This window comes from Trichoplax adhaerens, genomic scaffold (assembly GCF_000150275.1).
Source record: "Trichoplax adhaerens TRIADscaffold_1 genomic scaffold, whole genome shotgun sequence".
In the NCBI taxonomy this organism is placed as follows: domain Eukaryota; kingdom Metazoa; phylum Placozoa; class Uniplacotomia; order Trichoplacea; family Trichoplacidae; genus Trichoplax; species Trichoplax adhaerens.
In genome coordinates, this window is record NW_002060943.1 from 10670902 (window position 1) to 10685220 (window position 14319).

The window sequence follows — 14319 nt, forward strand, 5'->3', positions numbered from 1 at the left end:
CAAAACATGCGCGTGTACACTGTGTACAGTATGGAAATTAGGGACTATTTCTGTGCTCTCTTGTAGCCACGTCATAGTGACGTTATTTTTGCTAGCGAGCGCTACGGCCAATATATCATGACAATACTTCATATAGGATATCATAGTAATGAGTAAACTTGCGGCAAAGTACTGCCGACACTGCGAATCGCTAGCAAAAATAATGTCACAGTACAGTACATCATCTTTTTGACATCAATCGGTCTAAATACTGTAGTGTACCCTGCGTACCGAAAGGCTCGGGAGCTGTGAACAATAACAAGTCCCCGACAACAACAACTGGGACTTAAGATTCTACGAGTTAGTTTTAAAGGTTAGTCATTGCTCAGGTAATCAAGACAACATGGTGGTGCTGTGCCAATGGCAAACGGTTATTCCGATCATCATCATCGTTTTCATCACTATGAACGATATTTTACCATCTCATGGACTTTACACAGATGTTACAAATTCTGTTGGGTTAACAACTCAACACGTACAACTACATGCTTTTGGCGATTTCAATTCTGATAATTCCGTCGATTTGTTCAGCCTTGATGAGTCTAGTAAGTCTAGTAAAGCAACTACGCGTGTTTTAAAATATAATTATGATATACTATAGTAGTGAATATCAGTAATAATATAAACCTACAATATTCAAAAACTAAAATGCAAGCCGGTAGATGAATTGAACGGATACTTTCGTGAATAATATTCTTGATATACAAAATACAGTAGGTTGTAAACGGCCCTTTGATTGAGATGATGAGGGCTGTATTGATTCAAGTCGGGCACTATAATTCGGATATTGCTTTGTTAATGCTGTAACTTACTTATGCATGTATTCCTACGTTAGTAAAGCCTACAGGAGATTATTATCTTTATAATTAACTCAATAGAAAAGTACTTACTTGTTCTTCATACTACTGTGGTTGTACAGTAACAATATTTATAGCTTACATATTCGTGTATGCCTGCCTTTACATTTCAGCATACCTGCTCTTGGTGCATGTACATACAGTTCATAGGAACAGTAGTTGGTAATCCTCAACTGAACTTCCGATTGCAAAATGCTTACGATAACTATGAAATTATTTTTAGTAATAGCTCGAGCATCGAACTTGATGTGTACATACTCTACTGTAAATATAAATAATGGAATCATACTCTTATCTTGTATCATGTTCTGATTAGACAAACAGTTAAGCGTGCTGCTATGGGATCACCAAGCCCTGAAATTTATCAAGGGTAAAGCCGAGATTGAAATGTAAGTTTACACTTCATTATGATTAATTTTAATTAACTGCAAGACAATTATGGAGTCTTCCTATTCAACGTTGAAGGTGGCATTATGCTTTACTGTAATAAATAGAGCTCACATTTTTATTTTCCAAATAGTAACTTACACTAATGTTTCCATACACGATACGAGTATACCACAAACTATCAAAGAAAATTACGTACAGTATAATTGTAATAGATTCTCGCTAGTGGTTTAAGGTAGTCATACCAATTTACCTTTGTATTCATATAGCCTCGATCAAGTGCTATTACGTATTTATACCGTGATAGTGCGTCATGTATACTACGGTGCTGTACTTATATAATTTGCTTATAAGTTAGTAATCTCGCTCAAAGTAGGTTACCCACCACGGAATTTATTATTGAATGTCAATGCCATCATCATGTCACGACTGTCGATGTAATCAATTGTTATGACATGGTTATCGATTTTAATGTTTCATTACAATATCAGCAATCATTGAGCAACTTATATAATACATGACAATTACTGGCGTAATTAAAACCTTACATTTTTATACCATTGTATCTGTAACAGGGATAGCGATCAATACATTACTGCGGTTATTCCTGGTGACTATGATGCTGATGGAAACTTGGATGTATTAATCGCATATCAGAGTACATCAAGTACAAAAAACGCTCAAGGGCAATTGCCAACATACATGAAACTATACTGGGGCAACTCCATTAAATTCAGTAAATGATAATCATTACAGTAATATATGAACTGTTTCAATTTGTACTACTATTAATTCTGTTGATTCATTACTGGTGCTATTTCTATAATTGATAATACGCCAATACAATCATCATTATTATAAATATGGTATTTTTAAGCTTAAATCACATTTAATTTAGCAACCTTATCAGAAAAGATTTTAATTTACGTAAATTTATTGTTGCTATAAAAAATTTACTGTCAACAGTATCTAAAGTTCCTGTTTTACGTTTTTTCATAGCGGAAGATATCAACTTCGAAGATAAGTTATGGGATCAACCTCTGGTGTTGGAGTAAGCTACAAGATAACATCCTAGAATAGATGTATATGACATCCTATACAGGATAGTGAAGTTACTATAAACTCTATATAATTTGAATAACCGATTCCTACAATCCTCACTACATTACTGTATGTTTCTTGATACCCAAATTTACAATACGATTGTACTAGCAATAATCAATTATTACCGTATTTTATATGATATACGTCAAAGTTAAATTTACAGTATCAAACCCATATGGTAGCTATTAAGAACAAAGAGCGTTTGGGTTATTTCGAAATTTTAATTCTGTTCTTCGTATCTTGAGATGTAATGCAAAAGTTCATTAAGCATGTATTAACTTTACTCGGACTAAATGTCGTATCTTACCATGGGATTTGTGTGACTTGCATATTAAAAACAGTTATAATTTCAAAGCTATCACAAATAATTATTGCCTAATAATTTCTTTTATGGAAGGTGATAATAATTATTCATGATTTTTTTATAGTCTTAACGGCGACCTAATCCCTGATATTTTTGAAGCTAATTTTGATTCTGGGTATCGATACTTCTGGATAGCGAATGATAAAAGGTTCGTAAAACATTTAGGTACCCTATAAACTTGTTTTATTTTAAGATTGACTGTACAAATGTAGCATATTATCATTGCATTATGACTTAAAGAGACGGTCTCTAATAATACTCTCTTTCTTTAATCGTGATTGAATAACCCAGAAACTTTACGAAACAATCAATGGAGTCTTTCACCGTAAATAATAAACCAGCATTAAATCCGATAAGAATTCCGAATTCTAATGCTTATGTTGATTTAAATCAAGACCACTTTGCTGGTTTGTGGAAACTTGTAATATCGGATGGATAGCGCCCTATTAATGTTACTTTAGCTTTGTTCGTTTATTGTATGCGTTTGTCATCGTTGTAGATTTATTCATAACTACCACATTGCCGAATAATGATAAAGAATTCCGTTTTGAAATTTGGCAAAATAAGGTAGGTGTTGGATGCTCTTTTCTGTTATGTATGACAGCTGTACATCGTGAAAATATTTAGTCTATCGATACCCATCTTCCACAAAGGATGGAAAATTTGCCCAAGACACTGTATTATCGATGCCTACTGCTAAAGTATCTGTGGTTGGACAAACATCCTTTACAGACTTTGGTCAGCCTATTATATGACAATTTTAAATGGATATTGTATTATAATCTGATAGAATTTTATTTAAAGTACTTGCACGGTAAAAATTTTTAGATGGTGACGGCATTCAAGATCAAGTTTTACCTGTCTGTCTTGATAGCTACTGCAAATCTAGTCAAATATATATTTATAGCCTTAAAAAGGTTAATTCTCTTATTATGGAAATTTTAATCTTTACAAAGAATCATTTTTCCTCAATTAACATTTTACCCTCATCTGCTATAGTGGCATCTTGTATTTGACAATTTTGTTATTAATGGGAAAAATTTTGGCTTTGTTTCGGATTCCTACTCCAACAATCCCAGCAAATCAGTGCCTATAACCCTTAGAATTGGTTAGTGAATATCGAACTTCTTAATATCTTTTATGGTATTTCTGATACTTCCTTCTGAAATGCAGGAGATTACAATCTAGATGGCTTTCCCGATGCAATCGCTGTTTTAGAAAATAAGGACAGGTCAGTTTTCTTGTTATAATTCAGTTTACCGTACATGAATGGCAACATCGTAATATAAGACTTTATGCAATCTATTAGCAATATTGCCGATTAAATGAATTTTTACTTTATTTCTAATGTTATTGATATAATATTAGCGATTAGCTATAAACTATTTGTTTTCTTTATTCTATCATTTCTTAGCGGTACGAGGGATGTTTCTACATTCTTGTTCACAAATGTTCCTTGTTTTGACTCCAAAAAATGCCACAGCTATAGCAGAATATTTTCGGTCAATGTTAATTCTATGGTATCTAAAATTTTCGAAGTTCCCATAGTAAAGAATTTAAATTTCTTTGACTTAAACCATTGACTCAATTTTGCGATATTACCCGCTAGTTTACTGAAATAAACGACACGGCGGTAACTGCCACATTTTATGACCTTTATGGCGATGTGAGTCGAAATTTAACGTTGCTAAACTTAAATGATAGTTTTATAAACTACCACTTGTATGTTTTATTCTTACGTTTTGTAATTTCTTTAATTTATAGGGAATTTTGGATATTCTGGTCAATTCATTCTCAAAAGATACGAACAAATTTTCGTTGCACGCGTTTAAGAATGATTTTGCGGGGGATGCTACGTTTTTGAAAGTCACTGGTGAATTTTCTTCTTTATTCTGTAACTTTTCATTAATTCGCACGATAGAATTTCTTAAGTTGTGAATGTCATTCTTTCTTTTCATATTAGTTATTGGAGGATATTGTCCATCTGCGAAAAATAGTAAGGTTAGTACGTTATAAATCGTACTTTTAATAATTATGTAGCCTCTTGATTGATCCCTGATCCAGTAAAACACAAATATTCTTTGTATCCATTGGGTACATTGGGTTATTACCATTAGCTATGTGGAGTAAACTTGCCAAGTTGCACACTACAATATCAGACTGTCCAAGCTAGCGGAGAAATTATACGTGGCAGCGGTAATGAAATATCTTGTGAACTGTTATGCGTACAATCTTCCTTAGTAATGGAATTATTCTGAACCCTATCTTTGCTTCTTTGCTGCTTTAGTTACTCAATTAAGTCAAACAGCATATACCGCTTTACAGCTACCATTTATTGTCTTTGGTCTCGGGCAGACACCAAATTTTGTTGATTACTTGTCAGTGTCGCTACCTAGAAATTCAGCACAGGTAGGCTATAAATATGCATGCATTTTTTTTTTGTAGTTAGGTTTTAATTAATCTGCTTTAGCATTATGATACTGTCATCTATTCAGCAAATGTTGTTTTAGTCAACAGTATTGTACTCTTCATGTAATTAATTAGCTAATTTGCTCGCCTTCCTTTATGTTTTACTGTATCTGGTTAATATTCTGTTTAGAAAAGAGAACATACATGGTCTTCCATCATACCAAATTCTCAACTAATTGTCATTCCACAACCACCTGCTGTTCCTAAAAAGTAAGCAATTGATGTTACGTCGTCTATTAATATTTGCAGTAGATTGGATTGCCTTATTAATCATCATTTACCAACTAGATGGCCCTATAAGCTTCTTCTAACTCCTAGTAAGCTTGTATTGTTGACTGCGTTGATCTTGATTGGTATTTGCTTTGTTATATCGGCTATAATTGGGATATTGCACTGGAAAGAAAAGGTAATTTTGTTTTCGTAATTTTATCAATGATTTAAACTTTAAATTTTACTTAACAAAGTGAATTTATAATTTCGAAGACGTAGGAGTCATATAAGCTCATTGATCTAAATAATTATGCTTTACATTTCCTACACTCTTTTCGTTATATTACTACTCATGTGTAACTCCTTTACGGGCATTAATTCAAATAGAAAATGGATGAAAAGGAAAAAAGGGAAAATTCTCATCGCTTTCACTTTGATGCAATGTAACCATAGAATTAGAAGATGAAATATATCTTAACTTACGGACTTGATGGATATTCTTAAAGTTGTACATAATTAACATTTAGAGACAAATAGCTGATATTTATGATTTTAGCAATTTGAAATTTTAATTTCAACAAAATTTATTTGATAGCCACAATTATTATCATTCAGTAAGAAATTTTTATTATGATTGTGATATTTTATATTTGATTACACACATATACATCCTGACCGCCGCTTTTTACTATAACTGTATTTATATGTAATACAGTAGTATATAAATGTTCTTCAAAGATATTAATTCGAGTCAAAGTTTCACACATTGTGTCAGTTACTATTCTGTATATTATTGTACAGTTGTCAAGTCGACTTGTAAGATAGAAAAGTAATAGAAAAGAAATGTTTGAAATTTATATAATAATCTTTACAAAACACGTATTTCCATTATAAATAAATGTATTGGATACAATCCTACCGTATGTGATTGCTTGACTGTCTCTTACCTCGCTGCAACTACTGGCGGTATTCTCAGCGAAACTGAAATTAAACACATTATCCTCGTAACTGTAACCAATTACTCTACACCAAGGGCAAAACTGCTTTCCTCTGTTCAGGAACACAGCTGTGTATCAACACTGACGTAGAGGTTTAGCTCTAAATGGGAAACTTTCGAGTCAACACAGTACTGTATACGTATGTCTCGCTGTCCTGAAGTTTATGGAATATAGGAAGAAATAGTAACGCAGGTAAACCTGACGATGGAAACAGCACCGTAGATATCGAGGAGAATAAAATTAACACAGTATACTCTTAATTTAAATATCTACATAACAACTTTAGCGAAAAGCTGTATTTCAATTAAAATAAATAAATATAATATTATACCACTCCGTACGGCTACCGTAAGCCCTCAAGGATGTACTGCCGCTGCGTGCTGTTCTTCAGTAAATTCGTTAGTAAATTCACATCGCTGTATTGTAGGTTCTGTAACTTTTACATAGTTCATACACACAGTACAATGTAGATGGTCCTTATCGACATTAATACTGCGAAAGAACTTTAATAAAAAAATCGTAACCTCTAAACTGCTAAACTCTGCACCGTCACCTATTGCTGCTATGTTATTTGTGCCTGCTCAGTGCTTTTTATTGCTTCAATTTGGTGCAATCTAGTACTATATAGAGAAATTTCTAATTTCTACATTGAGTAGTAACACACGGGTTTGTGCAAAAAGCCCAACTCCCCACGGGGTGCTTTAGACGTTAGACTGGTTAGTATTAAATTCCTATAGCCGGCCAGTCGGTATAATAGGAATAATTAATAGACTTTTATTCTAACGATAATCAACTCTGTTCTATGTTAATAAAATCATTACCGCATCTAATCGGATCGTTTACTTAATTGATGTAAAATTCGATCAATACTGGATCAAATCGACTGATAGGTTATTAGAATGGTAAAAGCAATGCTGATGGTAGATTTGTAAGGAAGATTTCAATGAACAAATTCGATAGTCTTTCAGCAATAATCACCGTTTGAAGTGTTGATCTATTGTAATGGCCTCAGCTAATTATAGTGATACAGAAAGTGGTTAATAGTAATAGCAGGAGACTATTACTCGGCCATCATATCTATCTATCAAAACATTTAAGGTAGTACAGTTTAATTTCTACGAGTTAACTGTATAAATAGAGGTAAAAAAGGCCAACAGTACAATGCAGTAGCATAGTATACACGTTGATCATAAAGTTGCCTGTAGGATAAAAGGTAGACTAGTGCTAATATTTGAAGAGTGTTTCTACTTACTGTAATATTTAAGTTGCGAAGTAATTTTACTGCGTCAATGAAGGTACAATATCAACATTTCACATTATCTCCATGTGTCACAACCTCGGTCTTGACATGCGTATTCCATAAATATCTGATTGAGCGACTACAGTCTCATAAGAGCTTGCATGTTGCGTGTGTAGGGTATTTTCTAAAATGAAGCCATAACATATTAATTATCTACTGTCATTATCTAAAAGTTATCAGTAGAGGTAGAATAGCTACGAATTGAATATTAGACTGAGATCCAATTGGAAGGATAGGCTGAAATAATTGTACTTCTAACTAGATTACTATATAGATCATTTCAAATCGAATCATGGGCCCCCCAAAAAGCCTATCTCGACCAATAGTCCGTAATCCATTCAATTACGGTGGATTCAAGAATTTGACTCTGGCACAGAAAATAGAGGTACTATGAAAAAATTGAATTGACTTCAATAGCATACTCGTGTAGTTTAATTGAATAGCCTCGGCGAAATTTTTCGCTGAGTTAAAAGAGTACTGTATCCATGGAGTACCTATTACTGCAATTGTAACATTGCATCTGTAACACTTTAATTCTATGAATCAAATCGTTAGTGTCATGCCTTAAATTGTTCATAATTCCTAGATATCAATCATATTACGAAATTTTTGTTTTCTTGCTCTCAATTGCCTCAACCAAAATTGTACGACAGATACATCAATTAATTACCCAATAGCTTTGTCTTCATCTTACGTGTCCGTGAATTTATTAGTGTATATCTCGGAGTTTGTGTTGGAAAGGCAACGAGTTAATTTTTCTTACTAACTGCTTTCGCATTTGTGGACAAACTCTTTTTGCCTTAGCATCTACAAGATAATATTTTACATTTTTAAATCAAAAGAAGTTATCAACAATTAAAACGAAAAATTTTAAATTTAGGCAAAATATCCTGACAATTATTCAGCTAGTACAGATTGAATGAAATGACGTAACCTAGAACGGATGATAGAATCTACTTTATTTCTGATGTGTATATCGCAGTAGTTCTTCTAGAGTTAGGGCATATTTACAGTATATGTCAGTGTAATGTAACTTAGTATTGTAATTGTAGACTGTTAGCCATGTTTAAAATAGAATCGTAAATCATGTATTAGGATATGGTTAATTCATTGTACTTTGGCTGGTGTGAATAATGTCTACGTAAATACTGTAGTCGTATCCCTATCGGATTAATGATGGTCCGCAGTAAAATAGTGCTACTAAGAATAATTTAACTACGTGTAAAATAAGGTAAAAGGTTGCCGTGCGGATTGTAGCTGCGAATGTTACGAAAAGTATAAAAGCATGCAACTTTAGATTATTCTGTTAGTTCGTTCTAGAAGTCTTTAGTAGTAGTATTTGGCTAGAGTAGAGCTATGTGGAGTTAATCTTTGTATAAGATTCAATAAAGCCCTTATTTTTCTAAAATTTGGAATTTCGTGATCGGTATTTATCACAGTCAGCATAGAGGATGTAAATGAAAATCTTTATAAAATCGTGTTTATAATATCGAGATGATATCCGTTGATGCTGTCCACTACTGTTAATTCATTAATTTATTCATTCATACATTTAAGTAGTCTTTCGTAGTCCTGCCTGCTGGCGCTGGGTAATAATAGACCACTATTTCAGCTTGACTTATATACTGGTTGAACTGACGGTACACTTACTAGTGACTGATGGTTTGTATTAGAAATATCAAAGAAAGAAATAACTTAATGATGCAGTAAAAATTAGACCTGCTCAAGGTTGTAGTGTATTTGTGAAACTTTAGCTAAATTTAAAGTAAATGCTTTAAAAATTAAAGACTTAATTTAGCACTACACTATATGATGAATGCACAGCATACGTACTGTATCATCTGCATTCTCTCTATATTGTCTTCTATAACTCTTAAATTCTGTAACGTTTATATGCTTTATGGAATAATATAGGCTTATATAACACATTACATCAATCGTGAGAATTCATTCGTTGCAAGTATTGTAGTGCAGTAACATAATTTTTCTTAACCAACTGAATTATCATTATGTCCTTAGTTTATTTTGACAGGAATTTTTCTAGGCCCTATACGCTTGATTTTGATATTGATAATCCTCTGCTTCGCCGGAATAATGAGTTCTATAGTACTCTATAACAGAGGCAAAAATACGGAGAAAGCACCACTAATAGGATGGAGACGGTAATTTCTAATCTAATAAAATTGAGTAATACTGTTTATGCTTCCAATAAATTATAAGCCTGCATTTTCATATTGTAAGGCTTATAAAAATGGTCTAAGCTTTGAATTCCTAGTCAATATGTCTCACTGCAATATAAAACTTCAGTAGCTAACTACATATGATTGAATCATATAGAATAAAATACTGTACATTGTACAATGCAGACTGCAATAATACCTTAAACAAGATTTCCAGACAGTGCTGGAGGTAGCATCGGTTGGAAACACTAAATTAGAATGATCGAGCAATCTCAACTCGACATTTTAGTACTTTACGGGATGCCGCATCTCCTTCATATAAAATTATCCCATTGCATTATCAATGGTAACTTAGAATTATTTATATGAAAATGTTGTATAGCCTATTATAAATTATGAAATGACTAGCCGAACCACATACTGTATTGCAAATTTAGTAGATAACATTCTCGATCAATATTTTGATTTTTTCAATTGCCACATACTGTACTACCGTACAAGCCAGACCAAAGTTATCTAATTTTCTTCCAATCGATAGCAATTTCATGCCATTATACGGATTTGTCAAGATATTTGCTGAATTTCATAACTAAATTTTTGTATCACTTCCTAAAAATTCCTCAATCTAGGACATTTAAAGATTTTTTTTACTGCCAAGTTGCGAGATCGATTCTCTTCGTAATAGGATTTTATAAGATAAAAGTTAATGGAAAGCTAGCTGATCGGCAACAAGCACCTATTATCGTTATTGCTCCTCATTCTTCATTTCAGGACATGTTGTTTATGGATTCACTACGTCCACTGTCGGGATTATCACGAGTCGAAAATAAGAGTGCACCCATACTAGGGCGTGAGTAATCCATATAAGAAATCGGCAGTTGTTACTCGATTTAAAATAGCTCATTTAACGTGAATATAATATGAATTAGCTAATAAGTATCTTTTAATTCAGATTACTGCTAGTATATCGATATATAATATATATTAAGCTTGAAAAACAACAGAAATTATGTTTTCCACTCTACGTTTGTGTTACAACCAAGTTTATTCATTTATAATATCTGTTTTACCTCTTACACATTAAGCTACTCTTATTATGATGGAAACAATTTTTGTATCACGAATGAACCCTAAATCACATCAACAGACCATCGACGAAATTCTTAAACGTAGCACAGATACTGAATATGATTGGCCTCAAATGATGATTTTTCCAGAAGGTAATCCAGACACCAAAGTAGCAAACTTTGTAGTGCAGTTATTTGAAATAAACTTATAAAGCAAAACAGTCAATACCAAATTAAATTTAGATAATTTATTATACAACAACGGCCAAATATAGCGAATATAAAAGCAAAGTTGAAAAGATGCCTGTATTTTCCGAATAGATTTTAGAACTATTATTTTCGTAGTATAACTTTGTAAAACAAATAAAATTTAATCAATTTTCTATTTGAAATTACCTCTTACCTTACTCGTATTACAGGTACAGGTACAAATCGAAAAAGTTTAGTGCATTTCAAGGCAGGTAAGTGGGTTAAGTTAGCAATATCTGAAAGACAATCGAAACCACTGTATACGGAAGATTATGCTTGATATGCTTATTATTCTAAGAAACTAGCAACTACGAGATATCAAAATTACACTGGCTTATCATAGCCAATAAATTCGGAAATTTCTATTCATTTTTAGGTGCTTTTATTCCTGGTGTTCCAATTCAACTAGTAGCTGTTCGATTTTTGAATAAAGTGGTAAAATATGCTGCAATACTTTCAGCAAATGTTCGACTATCCTTCTGCCACTAGTTACGTTGAATAAATTCATTTATGCCCATAATCCTTTCAGGATACTTATTCTTGGGTAGCTGATGGACCTGGACCGTAAGCACAATCTTAGCTAGAAATTATATCGCATCCATTAGCTCTGCTTATCATTATTAACTTTGATGTAACGTAATTTTATTTTAGACTGATGTTGTTAATCCATTGTGTCTGTCAATTTCGACATGAAGCAATCGTTGATGTGAGTTTTTTTGATATATTTGTCAATATTTGATTTACTTACATCACTTTTATATATATATATATTCATCGTTCTCAATTTTTTGTAGATTTTGCCGGTTTATCATCCTACCGAAGAAGTAAGAATGTATTAGTAGCACTTAATGTCTCGACAGTTTATTAATAACCGTTCTTAAGAACTCATAAGAGTATGTAACCTGTACTGTTATCTTCGATAATAATAATAATATAAGCATTAACAGTTTGTAATCTAACGTAATAATTGATTTTTATTAATAAAAGAATAATCTGATCGAAATAGGAAAAGAAGAATCCACGAATTTATGCCGATAATGTTAGAAAATTATTTTCAGAGTAAGTTTCCAGTACTTGCATACATTTTAGATTGTGTATTAAATCTATAGGTTTTAAGCGTCATGATTTGTATTGAGGATCATTTGGCAGAGCTGTATTATGAATATGTTCTGTATTAGTTTTCTTTCGATGCCTACCACTGAACATACCTATGAAGACTGTTGCTTAATGGTAGAAGCTAGTAAAACTAATTTACCGTTAGAATGCGGTATAATCGAATACAGGAAAATTAATGTAGAACTTGGGTAATATTTGAAAAAATAACTTTATCACGATTAATTATATTATCCTTAACTTTATTGAAACTTGAATTAGCAGTTAAGCGTTACATTATCGAATTCGATGTTTATACTATTTTTATAATTTCTTAATGTGGATAGACTAAATTATCCTATCATCAAGAATCACCTGAAAATATTTTCGGTGATTAATACATGTAAGAGTGGCAAGGTTACTATTCAAGATCTTGCCTCATTCTTAAACGTTAACACCAGCGATCTAGAAGGAGTATTTGCTTTACTGGACATGGTAAGTAAACTTTCTGTCTGCTTTAGTCTTTATTTTTCATGTAATAGGCCTTTCTTTACCTGAATTATATCGTGTTAATTAAATCAGTGAATAGTAGCTAGAAAATTAATTGGATTAAGTTCCTATTAAGTAATAGCCGATTAATTTATTTCATAATGACCATGGCAATCTTGACTTCAGCTATGCACTTTCGTTTTATCATTTTATTATCACTGTATTTTCCTTTTAATCAAATTATCATAAAGCAAATCAATAGAGAGGCTAGATAACATTCATCGAATCACGTTCTCCATTGGTTTATTGACTTAATGCAGGATGAGGATGGCTATCTTGACTTTAGAGAGTATTTAATTGGTATTACAATTTTAAAGGATTCCGATCAATTAAAGAATATCGTTACTCATATGGGACAGGTAAATTAACTTGGCTAAATACTCCGCTATGTCTAATTTCTATTTAATATACATGACTTATAAAAAATGATATACATGTAATGAAATAATTTTAATACATCAAGACTATGCTTGTCCAGCGTTATGACTCAAATCTTAGCGAAGAAGATTTTCGTTCAGTTATATTACGACTTTATCCTCAACTATCTAACGAACCTATAAAAGCATTTTATATGTACCTACGTCAGAAATACGAATTTGTCAGTATAGGTAAGTAGTCAACTAAAATTTTCATCAATAAGTACGTACGATCTAATGTTATTGCTTTAACAGATTAATTTACGATATTCAATGTGTTTATAAACAGAAACGGTAAAGAATTTTTTACTATCCGACCATGGCTATAATACACTTTTAAAAATTTGCAATAATTCTAGAGGCTAAGCAGTCGCAGCTATTTGCCATTAATACACATATACATATCTGACAGGTCTATCAAATGGTAATACTATCTGTTAAATGAGCACATTATCGTAAGCCGTCAGCAAAGCGACGGGAGTTTGCACTAGTAATCTATTAACTGTAAGTAAGTTACATACTTCAAGGATTACTAAACAAAAATATTTCTTGCCTAGTATAGAAACTTACTGTTAGTATTGGATTGTAGACTATTAGCCATGTTTAGTATGATTTACGTTATAATAGCTTTCTATATTTCTCATAAGCCTTATTTAGTAGCTCATAGCCATAGACTGTAATTGAAGATTCTATGTCAAAATACAGATGACTACATATAGTATGGTGTTGAATCACTATTGATACTAGAGGTAAAGATAGATATGTAATTCATATATTACGATATGTTTAGTTCATTGTTCTTTGGCTAATAGAAATAACGTCTATATAAATACTGAAACAGTTACCATATTAGACTATAGATTGTCCGCTATAAATGTCGTTACTATTAGTAATCTGCATAACTATAAAATAAGGTAGAATGTTAGTTACTATGTGAATTGTAGCTGCAAATACTACGAAGAGTACTTAAGCAGACAACTTTAGATTATTTCAGTAGTTTAGCCTGGAAGTCCTTCTAGCAGCTGTATTCGACTAGAG

At 32.2% G+C, this 14319-nt stretch overlaps 2 protein-coding genes across 2 annotated transcripts; both read left to right on the plus strand.

The window, feature by feature from the left end:
• Positions 1-382: 382 nt before the first annotated feature.
• TRIADDRAFT_52570 (uncharacterized protein) lies at positions 383-6250 on the plus strand (the record flags this gene model as incomplete). The annotated part of the gene is made up of 16 exons (XM_002108228.1): positions 383-584; positions 1213-1285; positions 1859-1950; positions 2250-2334; positions 2816-2899; positions 3043-3158; positions 3251-3318; positions 3751-3859; positions 3925-3982; positions 4166-4271; positions 4516-4624; positions 4715-4752; positions 4869-4947; positions 5039-5160; positions 5351-5430; positions 6232-6250. The coding sequence occupies 16 exons, from the start codon at positions 383-385 to the stop codon at positions 6248-6250; spliced, it is 1440 nt and encodes a 479-aa protein (XP_002108264.1).
• A 3572-nt stretch (positions 6251-9822) lies between these two features.
• On the plus strand, positions 9823-14199 carry TRIADDRAFT_52571 (uncharacterized protein; the record flags this gene model as incomplete). Its single annotated transcript, XM_002108229.1, has 13 exons — positions 9823-9890; positions 10538-10758; positions 10994-11128; positions 11395-11436; positions 11601-11659; positions 11754-11788; positions 11876-11930; positions 12019-12048; positions 12231-12283; positions 12664-12811; positions 13126-13224; positions 13329-13473; positions 14072-14199. 13 exons carry the CDS (start codon positions 9823-9825, stop codon positions 14197-14199), a joined length of 1218 nt encoding a protein of 405 aa, XP_002108265.1.
• Between the last annotated feature and the right edge of the window lie 120 nt (positions 14200-14319).